The following is a 23,338-nucleotide window of genomic DNA, read 5'->3' as shown; positions in this document are numbered from 1 at the left end:
ATTTTATTCACGTCATCGCGCGTGGTTTGCACATTGTGTGAGGGGTTAAATAGAACAAAAAAAAGAGTTAAGAGGTCCAAAAGAACACAAAATTAGTTTAGAGGTCGCAGAGAATAAAATTGTATAGTTTAGGGGTCAAATTATGTATTAAGCCTTTTTTAAATATATTAAAAGAGGTCACTTAACATGTGTCATGTCAATTGTTGTAGGAGTTTTCTACAACTAAAGGAAAATTTTATTCCTTTTTAAGTAAAAAACAAACATCAGACTCATCCGGATCCCAAAATCGTCCAACTTCAAACCCGAACCGAAACCCAGTCCGTCTTCCTCATGGGAAATGGCATATTTGTTGTGACGTTGTTATCAAAGGTGGAGGAGGCTGAAACGATGGTGGATTGGCGGGGAGGAGGGGAGATTTGATGTGGAGAGAAGGGAGAGGGTTAGAATAATGCCACTCCCTCGAAGAAGCATTGTTTTTTTTTTTTGATTATTTGGTTGTGGTCTTGGCTAAGTAGGTGGTGATGGTGATAATGGCAGGTTATGGGTATAAAAGTGGTAGGCACTTAGTTGGAAGTAGGAACTTTGTTAGTTCATAAGTTTGTATGGTAGAATTCAATAAATTTAATTTTATCAATTAAGATTGGACAAGTTTACTATTCTCTAAATCAGATCAAATAGTTTCAAGAACGGTGCAACCAACAACCGGTTGTAACGGGTAAGATGGGGAGCCATTAATTGTACCTGCTCATTCACTTCAAAAAGGAATTTGTGTTATGAACATATACAACTCCAAAATAGACTTCACATAATTCTGAAACTTCAGAGCTGGTTTTGATGAAAAGAGAAAATGAAATTCTAAAACTGAAGTATCCATTTTCAGACATAATTAACATACTAACCTAAGCATGGCCTTCGCTACTATCAATATCAACAGTCACCATCATCATCAATCTAAGTATAAAATTTCTGCTTTCTTTGATGAACGTTGAAGTCGAACTATCTCTTTCAAAATCTGAAGTCCATCTTCAGCAACTGTTCCATGGGCAGGCTCTATGTACATCTTTTCAAGTACTACTGATTCAGCCAATATAAACTTAATAAATTCAAGATCGGGTTTTACTTCTTTTGTGTCCGAGAGCTCCAGCTTCACCATTCGAAGCTTTTTCAGTGCATTATCTAAAAGGTCTTGTACTTTTAAAAGTTCCGAAGCAAGAGCCTGTATGCCATCCATAATCGTAACAAACTAAGGAAAAAAAAAACATAAACATTAGTTTTGATGGAAAATTATGACACGTGACATGCCGAGTAAGTGAACAAACAGAAAATTACCCCAATATCAAGCTTCTCTAAGTTAGGAGAGCTCACAATCAAGTTCAAAACGGAAGAGACATGATCCGTACACACTATATATACACGAGGCAGTTCAAGAACTTTCAGAGAACCAAGAGAAAGTTTCCTCCACAAAGTTCCATATTGCAGGAACTTGAAAAAACAAATGCAGGAACACAAAGTCAGAATAGATTATGCCAACTAAATCAGAAGTCGAAAATATTATCCATATACAGTAAACAAAAATAAAACCAAAGAGTTTAAATAAAGATATGTATAGATGTATTATGTAACCATCTTACATCCACATAGCCGGATCCGAGATGCAAGTGCTCGATCATAGGCGCACTTTCCAAAAGCTTGGTTGGTTCGTAAGGTTGTCCTGCATGATATCCATCAAATATAACTGTTGAAAGATGCAGACTAGTTTCCCTAAAACAAATAGAACATAAAGATCCATAGAATTAAAAGAACTTAAGGAATGTCAATAACAACGCTACCAGTTTTGGTACATCCAACTAGAGAAAGTCTTTTAAGTAATGGACATTTGGAGATGAAAGTTTCGAAGAGATCAGTTTTAAAATCAACCCTCTCAAACGAAAGAGAAACCAACTTCACAAACCCTTGAAACGCTGGTGGAACTTTGAACTTGCATGAGTGTAAGGTTAAGCTCCTCAATGTCACACATGAGAACAGAAAGGATGGCACTATGTCGAAATAATAACCTCTTAACATAATTTCTCGAACATCTTTCTCGCTCAAATAAAGCATCAATTGGTTAATCTCAGGATAAATTTCCAACTTGTGAATCCAAAGACTAAAATGGAAAATGGGTCCTCGATGAAGTAATAGGACCTTATACATATCAAAAAAGGGTTTGCTACGTTTTTCAGGAAAAAGATGTCCTGGTATCTGATAGAAAGTGTTATCAAATACCAATTTGGAAAGATATCTCCACTTGAACCTCCATTTTTTGGACAAGACACTAGTTTTCACTGCTTCTTTAATCGGCAGACAAGTTAGAATATTGTCTATGATGTCACTCGGCAAATTACTGATTCTATCGGCACTCGAGCATCTCTTAATCTTTTTTGTGAGGTGGTTATCCTGAAAATCAGAATCAACAAACAGATATACATACACATAATAAACTCATAAATTTACGATTTGTGCATCCAATCAGATTATTAATATCGGAGTGTCGAAATTCCAAAACACAAACAAATAAAATAAGAATGAATAACTTACTGTAGTTTCCATTTTCCCCTTCCTTTGTTGCTTTACCCTTTTCTTGTTTAATTTGGTTGCTGCTTAAACAAACTTCTAATTATATAAGGTAGTCAGAACATTTGATGGATACTGCCATATTTCAGTTAATTTTTAAGATTAAAACTATGAAGGAACATTAATACACATTCAAGAAAAATGGCACAAAAATAAGATAAAGCAAACAACTGTATGTGCATGCAGCAAGAACAGACACAAAAATGAAAGAAAACCCTTAAATCAGATCAAACCAAACCACAAAATTTGCAAAGAAAAAATCCAAACAAACCCATATAAGTAAATAAAAGAAATAGAAATAAACCCGGAAGCAGATTTATGTGTTAAAATGAGTAAAAAGATTGGTACTGTACCTTGGCCATACTGAATTCTGTCAACACAGAGTTTTCATGTGTTTCCGAGTGTATTTGAGTTTTTTCAAAAATACCAGAAAAAGTTGGCTATGTCACTTAATGGGCCGTCGACCCCGTATACTCCTAACCTGGAAACCCGATTTGGGTTCGGTTGGCTATATGTTCCAGAGGAAATTACACCATATGCTCAAATTGTGAAAAATTACATTAGTCTGTCACTGTATATAAATTTATATACACACACTCATTCCACTTTATCGCACTTGATTTTTTTTAACTTATAATATTTATCTCTTTAAAATATGGTCTAAATGTATCAAAAGTTATCAACTTTCTTGTGTTAAATATTTAATATAAACTAGTATTATTTTGACATAAAAATATACAAACTTTTCAATTTTTGCAACTAAAATCACATTTGCATTTCCTTTGAAAAATGGTGTCATTTTACATTTAAAACAAAAGTTTATTTTTCACCTTAAACTTGAAATAAAGATTAAATAAGGCAAAAACAGTTTTAAAATAAGCATTTTAAACAAAAATGCCCTTAAAATAGTTTTACTCGTTTTACCCCTTCAGCTCTAAATGCTTCTGTAGTTTATAGTCACTTCACTCCAATTGCTCCAATTATTTTTTACCATCTCACCAAAGAGGGTAAAATAAGCTAAATATACCAATTTATGGGTGTTTTTGTTTTAAACCATAAATTTATCCTTAATTGCAGTGCTTGCAAAATTGAGGGGGCAAAATAAACCCTTGATTGATCATCACTCCTTTGTGCTATAATTTTTTTCATTTTCAAGTTCTGTAGCAGTTTTACGCAAGTATGTATATATCATATATTTTTACTATTTGATTCATCTTTCTATGCGTATTTCAATATATGAATTTTTGATTTGAGTTCTTTTAATTCCTTTTTGTTGACGTAGATATTAATATATTTTCTTTAGTAGTGTCGTGATGTTCGTTTGTATTATTTTGATTTTTCAATGAGAACTGAATGTTGTGTAGTTATGCTATATGATTGTATGTGCATTTCATGCGGTGTTGCATAATCTTGTTAATTTATGTTTGTGTAATTAGAAGAACTTAAGTACGTTTTTATTGGTAATTTTTTTTCTTAACATGTGCAATATGTTTTTCCTCTTATTTTTTTTTATCTAATTATATCCATGTAATTAGGGGATTCATAATATGAAGTGGCTATTATTGAACTCATAGTTATAGATGAGACAGTTGAACAAGCAAAACAATAGAGAAATCTTCCTTTATATGGCTTCCATGATCCTGAATCTTTGGTTAAATCTATCTAAAAACCTCGTGTCATAATCGTGTTAGTCAAGGATGGAGTTAATCGAACCATAAAAACTTAGTTAGTTAACATGGAGAAAGGGGAGTGTAATAATGATGGTAGTAACCAGCGGTATGAGAACTCGGGGAGTAGAGATAACGCCATGCCTGATTTAGGTTTGCTTTATCTCGGAATGGGAGTTTCACGTGGTGAAAGAAGGCGCTCGACATGGACCATCTATAATGCATGATGGTTCATTTGAAGCTTACAAGAACATAGCAATGGCCCTTGTGTCACCTATGTTGGGAGATGAGGATCTAGCAATTTTGTTAACATGCTCCAAAGTGGGATTGTTTATCGACCAAACTTTGTGTCTTTACCTCTTTGATTAATCTTTACTGTGCCTTCTGTTATTCAAACTAAAAGCTAAACTCGAGTCTAATAAAATGAGAGCAAATTTATGTCAGTTCATAAATTTGTATGATAGAAATCAATAAATTTAATTTTATCAATTAAGATTGAATTAGTTTATTATTCTCTAAATCAGATCAAATAGTTTCAAGAACGGCGCAACCACCAACCGGTTGTAACGGGTAAGGCGGGGAGCCATTAATTGTACCTGCTCATTCACTTCAAAAAGGAATTTGTGTTACGAACATATACAACTCCAAAATAGAATTCACATAATTCTGAAACTTCAGAGCTAGTTTTGATGAAAAGAGAAAATGAAATTCTAAAACCGAAGTATCCATTTTCAGACATAATCAACATCCTAACCTAAGCATGGCCTTCACTAATATCAATATCAACAGTCACCATCATCATCAATCTAAGTATAAAATTTCTACTTTTTCTGATGCACGTTGAAGTCGGAGTATCTCTTTCCAAATCTTAAGTCCATCTTCAACAACTGTTCCATGGGCAGGCTCTATGTACAGCTTTTCAAGTACTACTGATTCAGCCAATATAAACTTGATAAATTCAAGATCAGACTTCACTTCTTTTGAGTGTGAGAGCTCTAAGTTCACCAGTCGAAGCTTTTTCAATGCATTATGTAAGAGGTCTTGTACTTTTAAAAATTCCGGAGCAAGAGGCTGTATGCCATCCATACTCATAACAAACTAAGGAAAAAAACACATAAACCATTAAGTTTGATGAAAATATGAAACGTGATATACTCAGTAAGTGAACAAACAGAAAATTACCCCAATATCAAGCTTCTCTAAGTTAGGAGAACTCACAATCAAGTAAAGAACAGAAGAGACCGTAGCTGTACACCCAAAATATAAGTGAGGCAGTTCAAGAACTCTAAGACAGCCAAGGGTAAGTTTTCTCCACATAGTTCCATACAGCAGCCACTTGACAGAAAAAATGCAGGAACACAAAGTCAGAATACAATATGCCAACTGAATTAGAAGTACATAATGCAAAGTAAACAAAAACAAAACCAAAGAGTTTAAATAAAGATACGTATAGTGTATTATGCGACCATCTTACATTTACATAGCCAGATCCGAGACGCAAGTGCTCGATCATAGGCGCACATTCCAAAAGCTTAGTTGGTTCATAAGTTGAGGGTCCAGCATGATATCCATCAAATATGACTGTTGAAAGATGCTGACTAGTTTTTCTAAAACAAATAGACGATGATCTACCCATGAAGCGAAAGAACTTAAGATAAGGAATGTCAACATGGAGGCTGCTAATATTGTAACAGCTTATTATAGAAAGTGTTTCAAGTAATGGGCATTTGGAGATGAAAGTTTCAAACACATTAGTTTCAAAATGAACCGCCTCAAACATAAGAGAAATCAACTTCACAAACCCTTGGAATGCCGATGGAGCTTTGAACTTACATGTGGACAAGGTCAAGCTCCTCAATGTCGCACATGAGAACAGAAATGATGGCACCGATATGGAGAAATCATAAACTGTAAAGTTAATTTCTTGAACATCTCTCTCGCTTAGATATAGCATCAACTGGTTAATCTCAGGATAAATGTTCAACACTGGAATACGAAGAGTAAAATGGAATATGGGACCTCGAAGAAGTAATAGAACCTTATACATATCAAAAAAGGGTTTAGTAGTAGAAGGATTTCCAGCTGTGTGATAAAAAGTTGTATCAAATACCAATTTGGAAAGGTATCTCCACTTGAACCTCCAATTCTTGGACAAGACACTAGTTTTCACTGCTTCTTTAATCGGCAGACAAATTAGAATTTTGTCTATGATTTCACTTGGCAAATTACTGATTCTATCGGCTCTTGAGGTTCTCTTAATCTTTTTTCTGAGGTGGTTATCCTGAAAATCAGAATCAATATTCAAATATACACAAAAGAAACTCATCATTTTACGATCCGTGCATCCAATCAGATTAATAAAATAAGAACGAATAATATACCGTAGTTTTCATTTTCGCCTTGCTTTGCCCCTTTCTTGGTTAATTCGGTTGCTGCTTAAACAAACATCGAATTATATAAGGCAGTCAGAACATTACTACATGCAACAAGAACAGAGATAAAAATGAAAGAAAAACCTAAAATCAAACCAAACAAAACAAAACCATTTTTCAAAGAGAAACCCTAAACATAAATTAATCCAGTGAAGATAGTTTTTAATGTCCTTAAACAGAAAGATAACTACACATTCAAGAAAAATGGCACACAAAAAAGGAAAGAACTTTACGTAAATGCAACAAGAATGCAAGAAAACCCTGAAATCAGATCAAATTTGCAAAGAAAAAACCCAAAGAAACAGATATAAGTAAATAAAGATAAAGAAATGAAAGCAGAAAAAGATGAAAAGATTGGCACTTTACCTTGGCCGTACTCAATTCTGTAAACAGAGAGTTTTCGAGTGTATCTGAGTTTTCATGTGCTTTTGAGTCTAATTTTGCGCCAAATCTGTAATGCTAAAAAACGGATAAATTGTTGATGACAAACTTGATCATAGCAGACTCTTGAAATTAAAAAACAACTGGATTGTGCCCCCCTCTTTCAAATGGTGTTAAGAAGGACGTGACCATTTTAAAAAGTTACTGTATTTGTATGTATTGAAGATTCAACTTACCCTGTACCTGAATTACATCATTGTGATTAAATTGAATAAATATAGTATTTTTTATAAATATAATTAAATGGGTTAACGTTAAATTTTTTTATTTTATTTTTTATAATTACAGACATATAAATATCATATTAATTATAAGATTTTATGTTGGTGTATTTTATATCGGAACATGAAGTATTTAATTTATTTGCAAATAACGGCTTAAAATCGTCCGACTTTAAGATTTCCAATCACGAAAGTCCTTAAGTTCAATATTCGATTGCAAAAATTTCCTGAAATTTTGATTTCAAAATCATGAAAGTCCTTTTACCCAAAAATGACTAAAATACCCCTACGTGTAATTGAAAAAAATAATAATTAAAATTCGGTCCAAACCAACAAAACCAAACTTACAACCACTTATAATCAAAACTAAAACTATCTAACCAAACTCGCCGCGACACACACCCAGAAACCACTTCCAATATCCTCCACCACCCAAGAACTCGAAATCAATTTCATCATGTGTTAATAAGTCCACCTGTGTAGATAACTCTCTTGCACTACTAAAATTCCTATTATATTCAAGCCACGCTGGTTTTATTTATTTACTATTAATCTATTATGTTTATCTACAACTTAACCGTTACTCAGTTTTCATTATAATTACAAGATCCTGCAAAGGTACAGAGCATTAATACTAAAATCATCCTACTAAACAAACTACTAAATATCATCGATACATGGCCTGAAATCTACATACATTATGACTCCTTTCAAACTATTAATTTGGAATTCACAAGGTCTTGGAAACCCTTTATCTCGTCACCATCTAAATAACATTTCTAAGCAATTTACTCCTGCTCTAACCTGTATCTTGGAAACGAAGAATAAGGCAGAGTATGTTAGTTCTGTCCTTCGAAAATCAGGGAACAACTTCCATTTCGTAATTGATCCGGTTGGTCGGGCTGGGGGCATTGCAATTGGATGGCGTGATGGTCTCCTCGTCACTGTTCAATCACAGTCTGGTTTTTATGTCCATCTGACTATCGCTTGCCCTGAACTTGAAAAAGAGATTGACGTAATAGTAGTATATTTGAGTACAACTTTTGATGATCGTCAAGACCAACTACAGTCTCTTGTTCCTCTCTTATATGGTTTGCAACGTCCATATGTTGTTGGGGGGATTTTAACATGCTTCTTTCAAATACAGAAAAATTGGGTGGGGATTTATATGATGTGCGTAAGATTACACAGTTCCATTCTTTTATTCGTACACTTTCACTTCAGGATATGGGTTTCTATGGATTTCCTTTCACCTGGAACAACCATCGATCAGAACAAGATAACATTAAAGAGAGGCTATACAGATTTTTGTGCTCGCCATCTTTTAGACAGTTGGCCCCTTTTGCCATTGTACAACATCTGGATGAACTTGGTTCAGACCACCGGCCTATATTATTAGATTTATTCCCATCGAGGATTAAGACTCCACGTTTGTTTCACTTTGATCGAAGATGGATCGGAAATGACGATTCTCACAGACTGATTACCCAATCTTGGCAAACCAGCAACTCTGGAAATCCTATGTACCAAGTGTTTTCCAAGTTAAAAGCTTGTCGGCATTCCTTATTCCAATGGTCCAGAAGCGGTACTACAAATTCACACCGCCGGATTACTACTTTATCATCCCAACTCTCTGACCTTAAAAGCAATATCACTGCTATCAACCCATCATCAATTCAAGCTTTGGAGTCCGAGTTAGCTGGTGCAATTCGAGAAGAAGAAATTTATTGGGCACAAAAATCCCGTCAATTATGGCTTCGTGAAGGGGACAAAAACACTGCTTTTTTTCATGCATGTACCAAGCAACGACATGCCCGTAAAAAGCTACACGGTATCCAAGACTCTTCCGGGATATGGCAAACTAACCCAGGAACCATGAAATCTATTATATCCAGATATTACAAAGATATCTTCACTACACAAGGGCCTCAAGATTATGAACTTATAACTCAAGGTTTACATGCAAGAGTAACTCGTAGTATGAACAGTACTCTAATTCGGGATGTCTCTGATTCCGAGATTAAGCAGGCAGTTTTTTCAATGAGTTCTAACAAAGCACCCGGAGATGATGGTTTCACAGCTCTCTTTTACCAAACATACTGGCCTATAATTGGTACAGATATTTGTAAAGCAGTGCACCGTTTCTTTCGTCGTGGGAAACTTCTCCGAAACTTCAACCATACTCGGATATGTCTGATTCCTAAAGTTGCAGATGCAAAAACAGTACAACAGTTGAGACCTATCAGTCTATGCACTGTTTTTTACAAGATCATTTCAAAGGTCATGACCACAAGATTAAAGCATATAATGTCACAAATCATTAGCAGTTCACAAAGTGCCTTTTTGGAATCTAGACTCATCTCTGATAACATTTTGGTGGCACATGAACTTATGCATTTCTTAAAAAATAGAAGAAATGTACAACGACAAGATATGGCTATCAAACTAGATTTAAGTAAAGCCTATGATCGAGTTGAGTGGGGTTATCTTCGACATATGTTATTCCGACTGGGCTTCCACCCGCGTTGGGTTAATTGGGTGATGGAATGTGTTTCGACTGTGTCCTATACGGTATTGGTAAATGGGGAACCAACTGATGTAATTTATCCTTCACGAGGCATTCGTCAAGGGGATCCTTTGTCACCATATCTATTCCTATTATGTTCAGAAGGTTTTTCTTTCCTACTACAAAAGGCAGAATTGAATGGATCTTTGGTAGGTATAAGAATTGGCCGGTATTGCCCAACCGTTTCTCACCTACTGTTTGCTGATGATTCACTTTTGTTCTCCCGTGCTACTGAATCTGATTGCTGCACTATTGTTCGTTTGTTGCAACTATACTGTCAAGTAAGTGGCCAACAAATTAATATGGACAAATCCTCTGTTTGTTTCAGCAGTAATACACCTCAAAGATTTAGATTGCATATGGCCAGGATACTTGGCATTACGGTGATAGGCGCTAAGGATAAATATTTAGGACTTCCTTCTGTGGTGTCTAAATCCAAAAAGGAAACGTTTTCTGAGATTAAGTTACGTATCGCCCACCGACTATCAGGTTGGAAAGAACAAATGCTTTCGAGTGGTGGAAAGGAGACACTCATTAAATCAGTTGTTACGTCTATTCCGGTATATCTTATGTCTTGCTTCCGATTACCTAAAGGTTTATGCCAAGATATCAACGGAATGATTGCTCGTTTTTGGTGGTCTACAAATGGAAAAAGTGACGGAATCCATTGGGTTAGTTGGCGCAATATGTGCAAAAGCAAACGTGATGGTGGTATGGGCTTTCGGGACATTGAAGCATTCAATTTGGCATTGCTTGCTAAACAGGGCTGGCGTCTATGTTATCGAGTTTTCAAAGGACGGTATTTCCCCAATTCCACATTCTTACATGCGGATCTAGGATCCAAACCTAGTTGGGCCTGGAGAAGTATTATGGCAGGAAAGGAAATCTTATCTCAAGGTGTTCGATGGCGTATTGGCAATGGTAATTTAGTGAGCTGTTTTCTTGATCCTTGGATACCATCCTGTTTCCCATTTACACCAAATTTGCGGACTGATGTATCTAGTACTATCACTTTAGTCAATCAGCTGATTATAGGAAATCCTCCACGATGGAATACAAGCTTGCTACATAATCTATTTTACGATGATGTTGTTCTTCAGATTCAAAGTATTCCTTTGGGTGTTTCGGGGCAAATTCAAGACAAACTAATTTGGCACTTCACCAAGAAAGGTAACTATGATGTCAAATCAGGATATCATGTAGCTTTACAACATATTAACTCGATCAGATCTGTTGTTCGTATCCCATATGCCGTACCACACTTGTCATCAGATTTTCAATGGAATTCAATATGGAACTTGTGTGTTCCACCAAAAATTCGCATTTTTCTATGGCGCTTTTTTTCAAATAAATTAGCGTTAGGGAACAATCTTAATCATCGAATAAACGCGATCTCCCCAACTTGTCGGGTATGTGGAAATGCTGAAGAGACAACATTCCATTTGTTCTTCTTATGTTCGAAGTCTAGGTATGTTCATTTACTTATCCATTTATAGGCTTCAGCTATGTCTTTTATATAACTTTGGGTTCGATTAGTGAAGGCTTGGACTGGTCTTCTAATTTTACTTATTTGTGTAGAATTTTAATAAAAATCCAAAATTATGGCAACACAACTCTCTGGTACATATAGCATCCAATGTCTTTATTGTCAAACACGATTGCTCGAACAAACAATTTAATGTATACAAATTATGTTGTGATTTCAGTTTTTGAGTTTAATTATAGGTATCTATAACTAAACTTTTCAAAATATAGCTCAACAAAAACTAAGTGACATAAAAAAAAAACTAGCAAGATACGGAAAATACTTAGGTATCGGACCAATAATATAATCATATTAATACTATGAATTTTTTCACGGTCGTAATTTCCTTGATTTGTTCAATGGTCGACTCATGTTAGGTGCAACTTTGTTGAACTTTTTGAGAGGGCTATTACATATATGTACTCATTATCCTAATATTACTATAGGTGTGTGTGGTTTAGCTCTATGCTATCCCTGCGGTCAGATACACCTACAATTACTTCAATTGGGGATTGGTGGCTGAAAATACAACAAACCATGGAAAATTCTGATCAAACTATGTTTGCCTTCATCTTGTGGTATTTATGGAAGGCACGTAATGCACTCTTCTTCAAAGGTGAAGATTGGTCGGCAACAGAAATAGTTTCAAAAGCGAATTGTCATTGTCTAGAATTCCTTGTGGCATCCAATTCGGAGGAATCAGCCTCACAATTGGTTCACCAACCTACCATCCCTCCTCAACATACCGGTTGGAATCCTCCCCCCCAAGGTACAATCAAACTAAACTTTGATGCTGCTTTAAATTCGAGTGATCATGTAGGATCTATTGGCGTGGTATGTTCAAATGATTCTGGCATTCCATTTCTTTGCTTTACCAAAAAAATATATGGTGCTTTCTCGCCAATAGCATTAGAAGCTATCGCTCTGTTGGAGAGTCTGTTGCTTGCCAAGCGTATGGAGTTTCCACATGTGCTCATTGAGGGTGATGCAAAAAATGTTATAGATACTATGAATGGTGAGCCTCTATCGGATTCAAGTATTGAGGTGGTAATAATTGATTCAACTCGCTTAGCAACTTTGTTCTCATCATGTACTTTTCAATTTGTTAAACGCACTTATAATCGGATGGCTCATAAAGTAGCCAATAAGGCCCTGTATGACTCATTTTTAGGGGAAAATCACAATCTTCTACTACAATGGCTCATCACTTCCATGTAAAGATTTGATTATAATTTATACTTTTCAGGTGTTTATAGACACTAATTAATATGTACAGCTTTAATCTGCTAACTTTTTTTTAAAAAATAAGCTTCTTGAATAGTAGTTATTGACATATTGGGTTCTCATGTTTGTGATTCGTGGTCTATAATACTCAATGCATAGTTCTGCTTTGTCATCTAAGGTCTATATTAAAAAAATCAAAATTTGTTCCATGTTTCCATAAGATAACTGTGTAAGTTTGGTTTTGTATTGTATGGCTTTGCTACGCTAGGAATTTCCAGTGGACATTGCAACATTATATAATCATAAAATATAGATCAAACAGGGGTGAATTCAATAATTAAATTAGAGAAGCATAATCTTACAAATTTCAAATAATATTTGCTGCAACAATAACGAAGCTTAAAATCTGTTAAGCAATGCTCCAAAATTGTGAAGGTGTTCACTTGACTAGGTTGCTCATGACTAAAAAAGTGCAAAATTCTTATTTTACCAATAAATTTAAATTAAACATAATTAAAGAGGCCTATAAGTTAATTTATCGGCAAAGTTTTTGTTAGATGGAACAATTCTTGAAAAATGTGTTTATATTTATAATATTATTTTAGATATTAGTTTTAGGTTTTCGTAATCAACCATGAATTAGACATAGTTTTGATTTTCGTATGGTTCAATAAATAAATTTTTGCAGGACACTAATTTATAATGTACGCTAATATACGAAACCAAACTTAATTATATGTCTTTTATTTTTTCTAGTATTTCATGGGTCTTTTCTATAAGAGGGGCCATATAAGTGGCCCCTCTTACTTCCGCTCTACAGGGACATTTGGTGGACCGCCTCTAGTATCAGGTAAGTTTAAATTTACTAAATATAATCTTGAATCAAATATTCAGGTACTCTTTTCTGGTGATTATCGATTTGGATGATCTCGACATTTCATTTTTTCCTTATCTGCAAATTCAAGGTAATACTTATATCACAGTAGCCGTTACCAACGGTAAGTAATGTCTTCAATTTGTCTGTTATTATTTTTGATTGTCGTTTAATATTGCTACCGTTCCTTTAGCAAATTACCCACTGGTATTTCATTTGTTAAACGAATGTGTAATTGGATGGCTCAATTAGTAGCCGCGAAGTCCACTGTTAGCTCTTTTATTTCAAGAAGGCTCATCATCTTCATGAGATGGCCTTTCTTCTAATTTATATATTGTTATCTTTGGCAAAAAAAAAAAAAAAATTCATCATGTGTTGCCCCCTGAGATGATAACTGCACATATGCCATTCAAATTAATTTAGCAAATTTCTTGCAAAAAATAAAACTCAACATTCTAAACTCTAAAGATGGGTAACGGTTTTGAGAATTGAGAAGCGGTTTTCCGATAACCATGATGAACAGGCGAGAGAATTATTAGCGGTTACTCCTATAATCCACCGCCGTAAAACAGTAACCGCTCCTTGACGATGATGAGAGCAGTAACCGCTCCTCATCAACAGTTACCGCCGCTTGCTTCCATTGCACCCACTACCACCGCTACCGTTGTTCTTCAACAGATGATATTGGAAGCGCGGATTCTGAAAATTTCAAAGCCATCATTATCCTGCACCTATACAAAGAGAAATTGGAAACTATCACTAGAATCGTTTCTTGTGGACTTTGATTCAATACCTCTGACACCGGCAGATAAGTATTGTATTTCCTACTGTTTTTGCATGGCTAATTGATTAGGAAGTAGAGTTTGTATTATATGTTATGGTTAATTCTATTATCCGATTAGTGATGATATCTACCAAATATATAATGTAAATCGACATCTGGTCGTCCGATGTATGTGTTATCTTATTCTGATTGTCTGCTTCTTGGTATGTTGTGCGCTTTAGGCAAGAGCGAATAAATTATAAGGAAATTTAAATCATCTTCTACTGCTATTCAACAAATTATTATGGGTAATATTTGGCATTATCAACCCTTTCCCATTCTTCAATCCCCAACTAGCCACTGCATGCAGTTTTCAACTGCACTATGGCTTTCCGAATCTGATCATAAATTGGCTTTTCAAATCTGATCAAGTCTTGTGGATTCTTGGACACATGTGAAGATGGATTAATCATGGCCAAGCAATTTCAAACGGTGGATATATAATTGATGCCTTTTGCCTCTCACTGTACAAAATTATAAAATGTCATTGATGATAATATTTTTTAAATTTTTTTCATTCCTAGTTCCCCCTTTATGGGTGTATTTACATCACTCTAAATGTTTAAAAATAAAATTTAATTTTATAAATTATAATTGCTAATATTTTCTTTGTTTATGTTTTATTTTTTAGGACATGTATTTTTAAAAAAGGACTACCAAGCACTCCTTACTCCGTCGTCAATTGATGGAACGCCTCTACTATCAGGTAAGATTGAACTAAATTTTTATATTATTTTTTAATTTAAATGATCAGGTACGAGATGGTGTGTCATGTCATGAATGATCCCAACATTTCAATTCCGTATTCTACAAACTCCAAGTAATACTTATATTACTTTAATCGTTACCATCAGTAAGTAATTTTCCTTTAAAATATTATCGTTTTATATTGTTACCGTTCGTTTAGCAAATTTTTACGTATTAGTATTTTAATTTGTTAAACGAACGTGTATTTGGATGGCTCAATTAGTAGCCGCGAAGTCCACTTTTAGTTTTTTTGTTTAAGATTGGTTCATCATCTTCATGAGATGGCCTTTCTTCTTATATGTTTATATATTGTTATCTTTGGCAAAAAAAAAAAAAAAAAAAAATATCCTCCACCACCCACCCACCGCCCATTTTTTTGTCCCGACAGTCCGAGGAGCAGTTATTTGCTCTTTATATGTAGAACCTTTTTAATTTACCATTTTGCTGAACTCATTTTCATGCTTTGGCATTTCCGTTTCCATACAGGAAATGTCTGAGCAGGCATCTAGACTGCCAAAAAGTATCACAAGAAGTACGAGCACACATGGTGAAGAACGAGCGACTGCCATTAAGAACAGTGGAGCAAGTCCTCTTCTTTGAGCAAGAGAAAGGTTCCAGAGCAACAGATCAGAGAGAATGCTAAATCAGATTCAGGAGTTGATGATTACAAGAAGAAGGGAACATACGCAAATTTGCGGAGAAAACAGAAGCAAGATGAACAATCAAGTAAAACTAAAATTAAATTTCATATAAACTAAAATTAAATTCAATAATATCATTTGTTGCTACATAGTATTTCATGACTAAACATGTCCATATAACATATATCTATAACCAATACTCGTCAAATATGCTAAGCATCGGTATATTCTCAGAGACAGTTTCTGGTAAGTTGCTGAGTCTATATAAGTTTGAATAATGAATGGATATTTTCCTGTGATGGGTATTGCCCTGCAATTTGAAGGTAGAAATATTAACGAAAAGTACTATCTCCCAAACGAATTACTTAAATTTATTCCTAGTCCTAAGCATACTGACAGCAGTAGATCCGGATACGAGTACAGGTTACTTATTGATGATGGAAGTAAATATCTTTAGATGAAGGATTTAAAACATAAACATATAATTTGATTTGCATACCCAGAAACAATGATTTCATGAATACTAAACAGGAATAACGGCGCCAACCGATTGTAAGAGAGTAAGATGGGCACCCATTGATTCAACCTACTCATTCAATTCAAAAAGGAGCTTGTGTTATGAATATATACAACTCCAAAATACAAGTTTTTTAGAATTCACATAATTCTAAAACTTTAGATCTAGTTTTGGTGAAAAGAGAATGAAATTCTAAAACTAACAGACTATTCATTTTCAGACATAATTAACATCCTAACCTAAGCATCGCTTTTACTACTATTAATATCAACAGTCGCCACCATCATCAGGGATCTAAGTATAGAATTTCTGCTTTCTTTGATGATCGTTGAAACCGAGTTATCTCTTTCAAAATCTTCTGTCCATCTTCAGCAACTGTTCCACTTGGAGGCTGTATAAACATCTTTTCAAGTACTCTTGATTCAGCCAATATAAACTTAATAAATTCAAGATCAGGTTTTACTTCTTCTGAGCGTGAGAGCTTCATTTTCACCACTCGAAGCTTTTTCAGCGCATTACTTGAGAGGTCTTGTACTTTTAAAAGTTCCGGAGCAAGAGGCTGTATTACAGCCATACATGTAGCAAACTAACAAAAAAAACACAAAAAACATTAGTTTTGATGGACAATATGAAACATGACATACAGAGTAAGTGAACAAATAGAAAATTACCCCAATATCAAGCTTCTCTAAGTTAGGAGATCTCACAATCAAGTTAAGAACAGAAGAGATAAGTTCAAAAGATATTAAAGGTAGTTCAAGAACTTTCAGGCAGCCAAGAGAAACATTCCGCCACACAGTTCCATATAGCAGGTACTTGAAAAAAAATGCAGGAACACAAAGTCAGAACATAGAATATGCCAACTAAATCAGAAGTACAAAACATTCTCCATACAAAGCAAACATAAATAGAACCAAAGAGTTTGACTAAAGATATGCATATATGTCACCATCTTACATCCACATGGCCAGATCCGAGACGCAAGTGCTCGATCACAGGAGCACGTTCCAGAAACTTGGTTGGTGTATAGGGGTGTCCGACACGATATCCATCAAATATAACTGTAGAAAGATGTCGACTAGTTTTGCTAAAACGAATAGGCGATGAAAAAACCAGGAAGTAAAAGAACTTAAGATGAGGAATGTCAATATGGATGCTACCAAGATTGTAACAGCTTTTGAAAGGAAGTCTTTCAAGTAATGGGCATTTAGGTATGAAATTTTTAAACACGTCTGTTTTAAAATGAACCATCACAAACTAAAGAGAAACCAGCTTCACAAACCCTTGGAATGCCGTTGGAGCTTCAAAATTACATCTTGACAATGTCAAGCTCCTTAATGTCACACATGAAAATAGAAATGACGGCGCATGATTAAAATAAAGTTCTTGAACACCTTTCTCACTCAGGTAAAGAATTAACTGGTTTATCTCAGGATAACTGTTCAAGAATGGAATACGAAGACTAAAGTGGAAAATTGGTCCTTGATGAAGTAATAGAACCTTAAACATATCAAAAAAGGGTTTAGTACTGCTACGTTTTTCAGCAGTAGGATATCCTGATATCTGATAAAAAGTGTTATCAAATACCAATTTCGAGAGATATCTCCACTTGAACCTCCATTGCTTAGACAAGACACTAGTTTTCACCGCTTCTTAAATCGGCAGACCAATTAGAATATTGTCTATGATGCCACTCGGCAAATCACTGATTCTATCGGGACTTAAGCTTCTCTTAGTCTTTTTCTTAAGGTGGTTATCCTGAAAATCAGAATCAATATACACAAAATAAACTCATCATTTTACGATTCGTGCATCCAATCAGATTATTAATATCTGAGTGTCTAAATACCAGAACACTAAACTCTAACAAATAAAATAAGGACGTATAACTTACCGTAGTTTCCATTTTCCCCTTCCTTTGTTGCTTTACCCTTTTCTTGGTTAATTTGGTTGCTGCTTAAACAAACTTCTAATTATATAAAGTAGTCAGAACACAAGAACAGAGGTAAAGATGAAATAAAAAGCTAAAATCAAACCAAACAAAACCATTTTTCAAAGAGAAACCCCAAACATAAATTAACCCAGTGAAGATAATTTTTAATATCACGACTAAAAAAGGTTCTTAAACAGAAACATTCAAGAAAAATGGCACAAAAATAAGATAAAGCAAACAACTTTATGTGCATGCAGCAGGAACAGAGACAAAAATGAAAGAAAATCCTTAAATCAGATCAAGCCAAACCAAAAAATTTGCAAAGAAAAAACCCAAATAAACACGTATAAGTAAATAAAGATAAAGAAATTAAGCGAGAAGCAGATATATGAGAAGTAAAATGAGCAAAAAAGAGGAAAGATTGGCACTTTACCTAAGCCGTACTAAATTCTCGAAACAGAGTTTCTTCCACTGAGTATTCATGTGTGTTACTCTTGGGTGCATTTGAGTTTAATTTTGCGCCCGATGTTTATGCTAAAGTACAGATAAGCCCTTCATGACAAATTTAATTAAAATACACTCTTAAATTTTTTAAAACAACTCAATTATGCCCTCTACCACGTCGTTAATCCAATGCGGGGCCGACTTCAGATGAAATGAGGCCCTAGGCGGTTAAACAAATATAGATTATATATATATATATATAATTTTTTTTAACAATAATGGATAACTTTTTATGTTATAAATAATTAAAATTTATAACATGCTAATAAATAATAGAAAACAAAAAATTAAAAAATTAATTTTAGTTATTTATTTATTTTGGTCGGAAATTTTTTGATGGCGATGAATGGGTAGTGGTGGTCGAAAACAGGTGGTAGCGGTGGGTGGCGGTTTCTGATTGAGTGATTTGATTTAGTTGGGTGACTGATGGTTTAGCTTTGATTTTATTGGACGGATGAATTATGTTTGATTGATTGGATGGACGGGTTGGTTTGATATTTTGAAATTTTAGGGGTTTTTTTAATCATTTTTGGGATTGGGCGGTTTTTTTGGGTAAAGGGAGTTTAACTTAGAGAAAATTACCTTACCACTTTTTGAGGGCAATTGTGAATTCATATGTTTATTTACCTTGTTTTGCTGCTTTTCTTGGACTGGTTCAATTGTTTTGTTCATCTGAAAGTGCTGTTGGCCAAATTTTCCATGCTAAATCACATAAAATCTCTTTGTTTGGGTGAGACAATCTTTGACATAATGATGAGAGACAATATACACATGTGCATTTGTTTGTTTTAGAACTGTGGTTACTGTCACAGCTTGAGTATCTTTCATTTCTTGATTGGCTTCAAATGATATTTCTGGTATGTATGGGACAGTTAATGATGCCCGTGGGCCGACATAAAAAAAATATGTGGGCAGGCTCCCCTTTGCGTTTTAACTGCCGTAAGTAAATTCAAGTGTTGCAATGCATACATTTTAGAATAGTGATATTCATCATTCCATTCTCATTTTTAATTATGCACCGTAACTTAGCTGACACGCTTCAATAGCCGACACGCTGATGTGCATGTATGCACACCACATAGGATTATCAAGTATGATTAGCCTATTTAACTTTTAATCACTTCTCTTCATTCAGAAGTACCATGTCTCTGTATAATTAAGTAGTTGAGCTAACACGAACCCTGAAAGACTGTAAACCATGCATCTAGTTTAGCCTGTAATTTCTCATGTGATTGAGTTTAAGGTGTGAATTTAATCTATAGCTTAAGTAGTGATGAGGTGCACACAGACACTTAAAGAGTGTATTTTAATTAAATTTGTGGTGAGGTGGTTATCCTGTAATTTCTTTTGTTCATGTTTGTAGATAACCATTAATGGCATTCACATTCGAATTTCGAAATTCCAAAACATATGAAATTTACTCTGTTTTTAAACACCTGAAGAACATATATAGGTGGAAAAAGTAGGAAAATTATGCAACATTCAGGACTAACGAAAACTCATAAGCAGATTCAGTTTACTTCAAGAAAATTATAGAGCATATTTTTTTTCTTTACCTTGTTCCACCATAAATGTGACTTGCAGCACTCTTTGCCTCAAATACCAATTGTTCTTTTTCTACTTTGATCAATGGCCTTGCTCTATCTTTTTGCTTACACTTTGTGTGAAGTTTTTGTCCTGACGAATACTTAGTAGTTGCATTCTTGAAAGGGCCCATGTCGACTCTTATTTCTTTGCTTTTGAATGGAAATTCATCAAGACTAGGACCAGAAGAAGCATCTGATGCCATAGAGTCATCACTCTCGTTATCATCCTCATCATCATAGTCACAGCCCTTCTTGACATTTGCTTGCTTATACATGCTGTGATCGTTTTCATCGCGGTGGCAGCTTTCTTGGATCGAGGAACCAATATATGCTGTCCATCCAGACTCAGTACGAATAGTCCCGCTACATTCCTCTATACATCCTAGGATTCGAGAAGTCTCCATTACTGTAGCTAGAAGAGCATGATAGAAAAGGGAAGCATATATAGCACAACAAACAAAGAGAACAAATCTTGAAGAAACTATGTAGATGTTCTTGTTGTTGTAGTGCTGAATATTACCTTTAGAAGCTCACTTATTTTCTCTTTTTCTGACCATACAAGCATCTTCGCAGTTCCCACACATGGGGTGAAGAGGAGGCCCCTCTGACACTGAACATAAAGCCTTCATTATTTTCAATTGGTGTGGCTTGAATCACAACAAGACAAGCTATGGTGATAAAGAAGGGAGACAGCTTGTCAATAGGACAAAATCCAAGCTCTTAAATATCATGAACTGGGGTAGCTCATTTGGTCATTACTCCTTCAGATTCACCTGAAATATGCCACCTTTACTTCTCTGAGCATTGCATAAATCAAGAACAGTAGTGCAAGTGAGCCCACAAATGTATGTCCCATTTTTTTGAACCCTTTGCCTTCAATATGCTTTTAATTCACATCTTTATACCTGAAGAAATTGCAGGTAAGCCAACTTGGTTTGGCATTTTGTATCAGCTTGGATAGACTGAGGCTGGGTAAATGTCATTTTGCTTAACCTCTACTGTGCTTGTATTTATGTGGTTTGTCTTACCTCATGAATAAGAGTAATTATTCTGAGAAAATGGTCCTAAACAGAAGGAAATCACAGAGAAGCTATGGCTTGCTAGCTAGCTAGTTAGTATACACTCGTTAGTTATTTAATATGATTACTAGTTTTATGTGCTTATTTGTTCACGTTTCAAGTCGAATGAGCGTTCGCGTGCGGTGTTTATTAAGAGATAATTAAGCTATTATTTGAAATCACCTAACAGTTTAAATTTTTTGGTGATTGATTATTTAACACTTTCTACTTTCATTTCTTTGGCCAAATTATTATGTCTGTATTTGAATGAGGACCATTAGCATTATGTTGCCACTTGTGTTTTACTAAGTGGATACTGAGTTTTTTCTTGTCCTATGTGCTTCTTCTTATGCAGATGATGTGGCCTAGGCTTCTTACTGAAAAAAAAAAAAACAAAAACAATCCCATCTTCTAGCATAGTACTTTGCTTCTTGAATGCCGGTCTTTTTTTAGGGTCTTTAGATTTGACTCTGCTCTGGTTTTTGGCTCCATTTTGTGAACAGATTTTTCTTGGAACCTTGCTTTTAAGCCCCATAAGAGCACATAATGCACTGAGTTTAAAATAAAACACTTTTTTTGCTTCACTATCTGCATCGTTTCTCTTTGTTTTGGGATATGCTTCCACAATCCCAAAAAGACAAGGCAACATCAATCCTATTGTTCATTATGTTGATTATTTATGCTGATTACTGGATGATTTTGTTAAGAGTGGCAAAATTTAGGTGTTATGAAACCACAGTCACCTGATATGTTATAGGTTTTCAGAAAATTCCAATTATATATTTCAATGGATTTGAGAAGAAACTTTTTACTAGTGATGTATACAATTTTAGTTAGAGAAATTCTTAGTTAGACTCAATTCACCACGTCATCCGTAGACTAAACTTATTACATTATGACACGTCATTAAAATAATGGCACTATCGTAATTTACTATTCAAAATTGTAAATAAGTAATAAACAAAATTACGATAGTGCCATTATTTTAATGACGTGTCATAATATAATAGGTTAGTCCACAGATGACGTGGTAGACCGAGTCTACATAAGAATCTCTCTTTTAGTTAAACTGAATTAATCGATTATTTTTTGGTTAATTTGATGATTTTTTTATATATATTATGTTTTTAGTTAATTCATGGATTTAAATTGTAATTTATGTTTTTGGTTAATTTGATTCGATTAATGATAAATTTCAGTCGGTTTTAGTTTTAATTGAAATTTTTTGGTAGTCTATATTACACAGACATATATTGGATTTATCCAAATCAATTGAATTACAATTTTGTATTTTTAAAATTTTAATTAATTGGTTAATTTTAATTTTTAAAATCGTTTAGTTTAACCCATTTTATAATATCTTTCTAGCCATTCGTGAACCAAATTCAAAAAAAATTATTCGTGAATGGGCCAAACTAACTGATTAAAAAAAATTGGCTAGAAAATATTTCAAAATAGACTAAACTAGCCGATTTTAAAAAATTTGAATATAACTGATAAAATCCACAAACATTTAGTAATTTATTGAGATTAAATCCTAAAATTTAGATGTAAACACTGGACTGGCCAATTATTTTTACGATAATTTCATCAAAAATTAATTAATGGTGGAGTATATTTTTTTCTAAAAGGGAATCATTTGCTTCCTAAGGTTGAATGAAGAAATCCTATATTTAAATAGTACAACTGTCTGTTGATATAGATACATGATGTAAATTGTAATTATTCAACCAAAAAATAATTATTTTTTATATTTTAAAATAATGAATACTTTCAATAGTAAATTATAATGAATGAAATTCTATATTTCTCCCATCTCACATTCTCACTATCTTCTGCCTTAGCCACTATTATCGTTGATATCCAAACAAATTTGGCGATTCCAGTAGAAACAACACTCTGTTTCTTTGTCTTCTTCTATTATATATATATTACTCTAAATATTTATTCTAAATAACTAAATGAG

General features: G+C 34.3%; 5 protein-coding genes across 16 annotated transcripts; 1 reads left to right on the top strand and 4 right to left on the bottom strand.

The window, feature by feature from the left end:
* Positions 1-723: 723 nt before the first annotated feature.
* Positions 724-3,127, bottom strand: LOC126673993 (F-box/FBD/LRR-repeat protein At1g13570-like). Of its 5 annotated transcripts, none has more exons than XM_050368339.2 (6): positions 2,967-3,127; positions 2,578-2,636; positions 1,830-2,436; positions 1,632-1,711; positions 1,330-1,482; positions 724-1,243 (listed from the first exon to the last, which is right to left on the bottom strand). In XM_050368339.2, the coding sequence occupies exons 2-6, from the start codon at positions 2,587-2,589 to the stop codon at positions 947-949; spliced, it is 1,149 nt and encodes a 382-aa protein (XP_050224296.1). In that variant the 5' UTR covers positions 2,590-2,636; positions 2,967-3,127; the 3' UTR covers positions 724-946. The 5 variants fall into 5 exon arrangements, with proteins under 5 accessions (XP_050224296.1, XP_050224292.1, XP_050224294.1 ...); XM_050368335.2 differs by having other exon boundaries at positions 2,578-2,688; positions 2,967-3,126; XM_050368337.2 differs by having other exon boundaries at positions 2,578-2,652; positions 2,967-3,126.
* A 1,683-nt stretch (positions 3,128-4,810) lies between these two features.
* Positions 4,811-7,301, bottom strand: LOC126673992 (F-box/FBD/LRR-repeat protein At1g13570-like). 2 transcript variants are annotated; one of them, XM_050368334.2, is made up of 5 exons: positions 7,079-7,301; positions 6,662-6,712; positions 5,755-6,561; positions 5,499-5,615; positions 4,811-5,378 (listed from the first exon to the last, which is right to left on the bottom strand). In XM_050368334.2, the coding sequence occupies exons 2-5, from the start codon at positions 6,671-6,673 to the stop codon at positions 5,082-5,084; spliced, it is 1,233 nt and encodes a 410-aa protein (XP_050224291.1). In that variant the 5' UTR covers positions 6,674-6,712; positions 7,079-7,301; the 3' UTR covers positions 4,811-5,081. The 2 variants fall into 2 exon arrangements, with proteins under 2 accessions (XP_050224291.1, XP_050224290.1); XM_050368333.2 differs by having other exon boundaries at positions 5,463-5,615; positions 7,079-7,299.
* Positions 7,302-8,074: 773 nt separating this feature from the next.
* On the top strand, positions 8,075-13,889 carry LOC126672846 (uncharacterized). The gene is made up of 7 exons (XM_050366798.1): positions 8,075-8,530; positions 8,599-11,408; positions 11,912-12,679; positions 12,849-12,867; positions 13,472-13,539; positions 13,584-13,687; positions 13,816-13,889. The coding sequence occupies exons 1-7, from the start codon at positions 8,075-8,077 to the stop codon at positions 13,887-13,889; spliced, it is 4,299 nt and encodes a 1,432-aa protein (XP_050222755.1).
* A 2,461-nt stretch (positions 13,890-16,350) lies between these two features.
* Positions 16,351-18,767, bottom strand: LOC126673999 (uncharacterized). 7 transcript variants are annotated; one of them, XM_050368347.2, is made up of 5 exons: positions 18,658-18,767; positions 18,186-18,257; positions 17,249-18,049; positions 16,963-17,106; positions 16,351-16,877 (listed from the first exon to the last, which is right to left on the bottom strand). In XM_050368347.2, exons 3-5 carry the CDS (start codon positions 17,540-17,542, stop codon positions 16,578-16,580), a joined length of 738 nt encoding a protein of 245 aa, XP_050224304.1. In that variant the 5' UTR covers positions 17,543-18,049; positions 18,186-18,257; positions 18,658-18,767; the 3' UTR covers positions 16,351-16,577. The 7 variants fall into 7 exon arrangements, with proteins under 7 accessions (XP_050224304.1, XP_050224302.1, XP_050224303.1 ...); XM_050368345.2 differs by having other exon boundaries at positions 18,186-18,260; positions 18,658-18,762; XM_050368346.2 differs by having other exon boundaries at positions 18,186-18,244; positions 18,658-18,736.
* A 1,378-nt stretch (positions 18,768-20,145) lies between these two features.
* Positions 20,146-20,718, bottom strand: LOC130015284 (protein SOB FIVE-LIKE 4-like). The gene is made up of 2 exons (XM_056105079.1): positions 20,285-20,718; positions 20,146-20,164 (listed from the first exon to the last, which is right to left on the bottom strand). Exons 1-2 carry the CDS (start codon positions 20,716-20,718, stop codon positions 20,146-20,148), a joined length of 453 nt encoding a protein of 150 aa, XP_055961054.1.
* Between the last annotated feature and the right edge of the window lie 2,620 nt (positions 20,719-23,338).

The sequence above is a fragment of the Mercurialis annua genome, linkage group LG3 (assembly GCF_937616625.2).
Source record: "Mercurialis annua linkage group LG3, ddMerAnnu1.2, whole genome shotgun sequence".
Classification (NCBI taxonomy): domain Eukaryota; kingdom Viridiplantae; phylum Streptophyta; class Magnoliopsida; order Malpighiales; family Euphorbiaceae; genus Mercurialis; species Mercurialis annua.
This window is presented reverse-complemented; position numbering and strand designations above follow the sequence as displayed.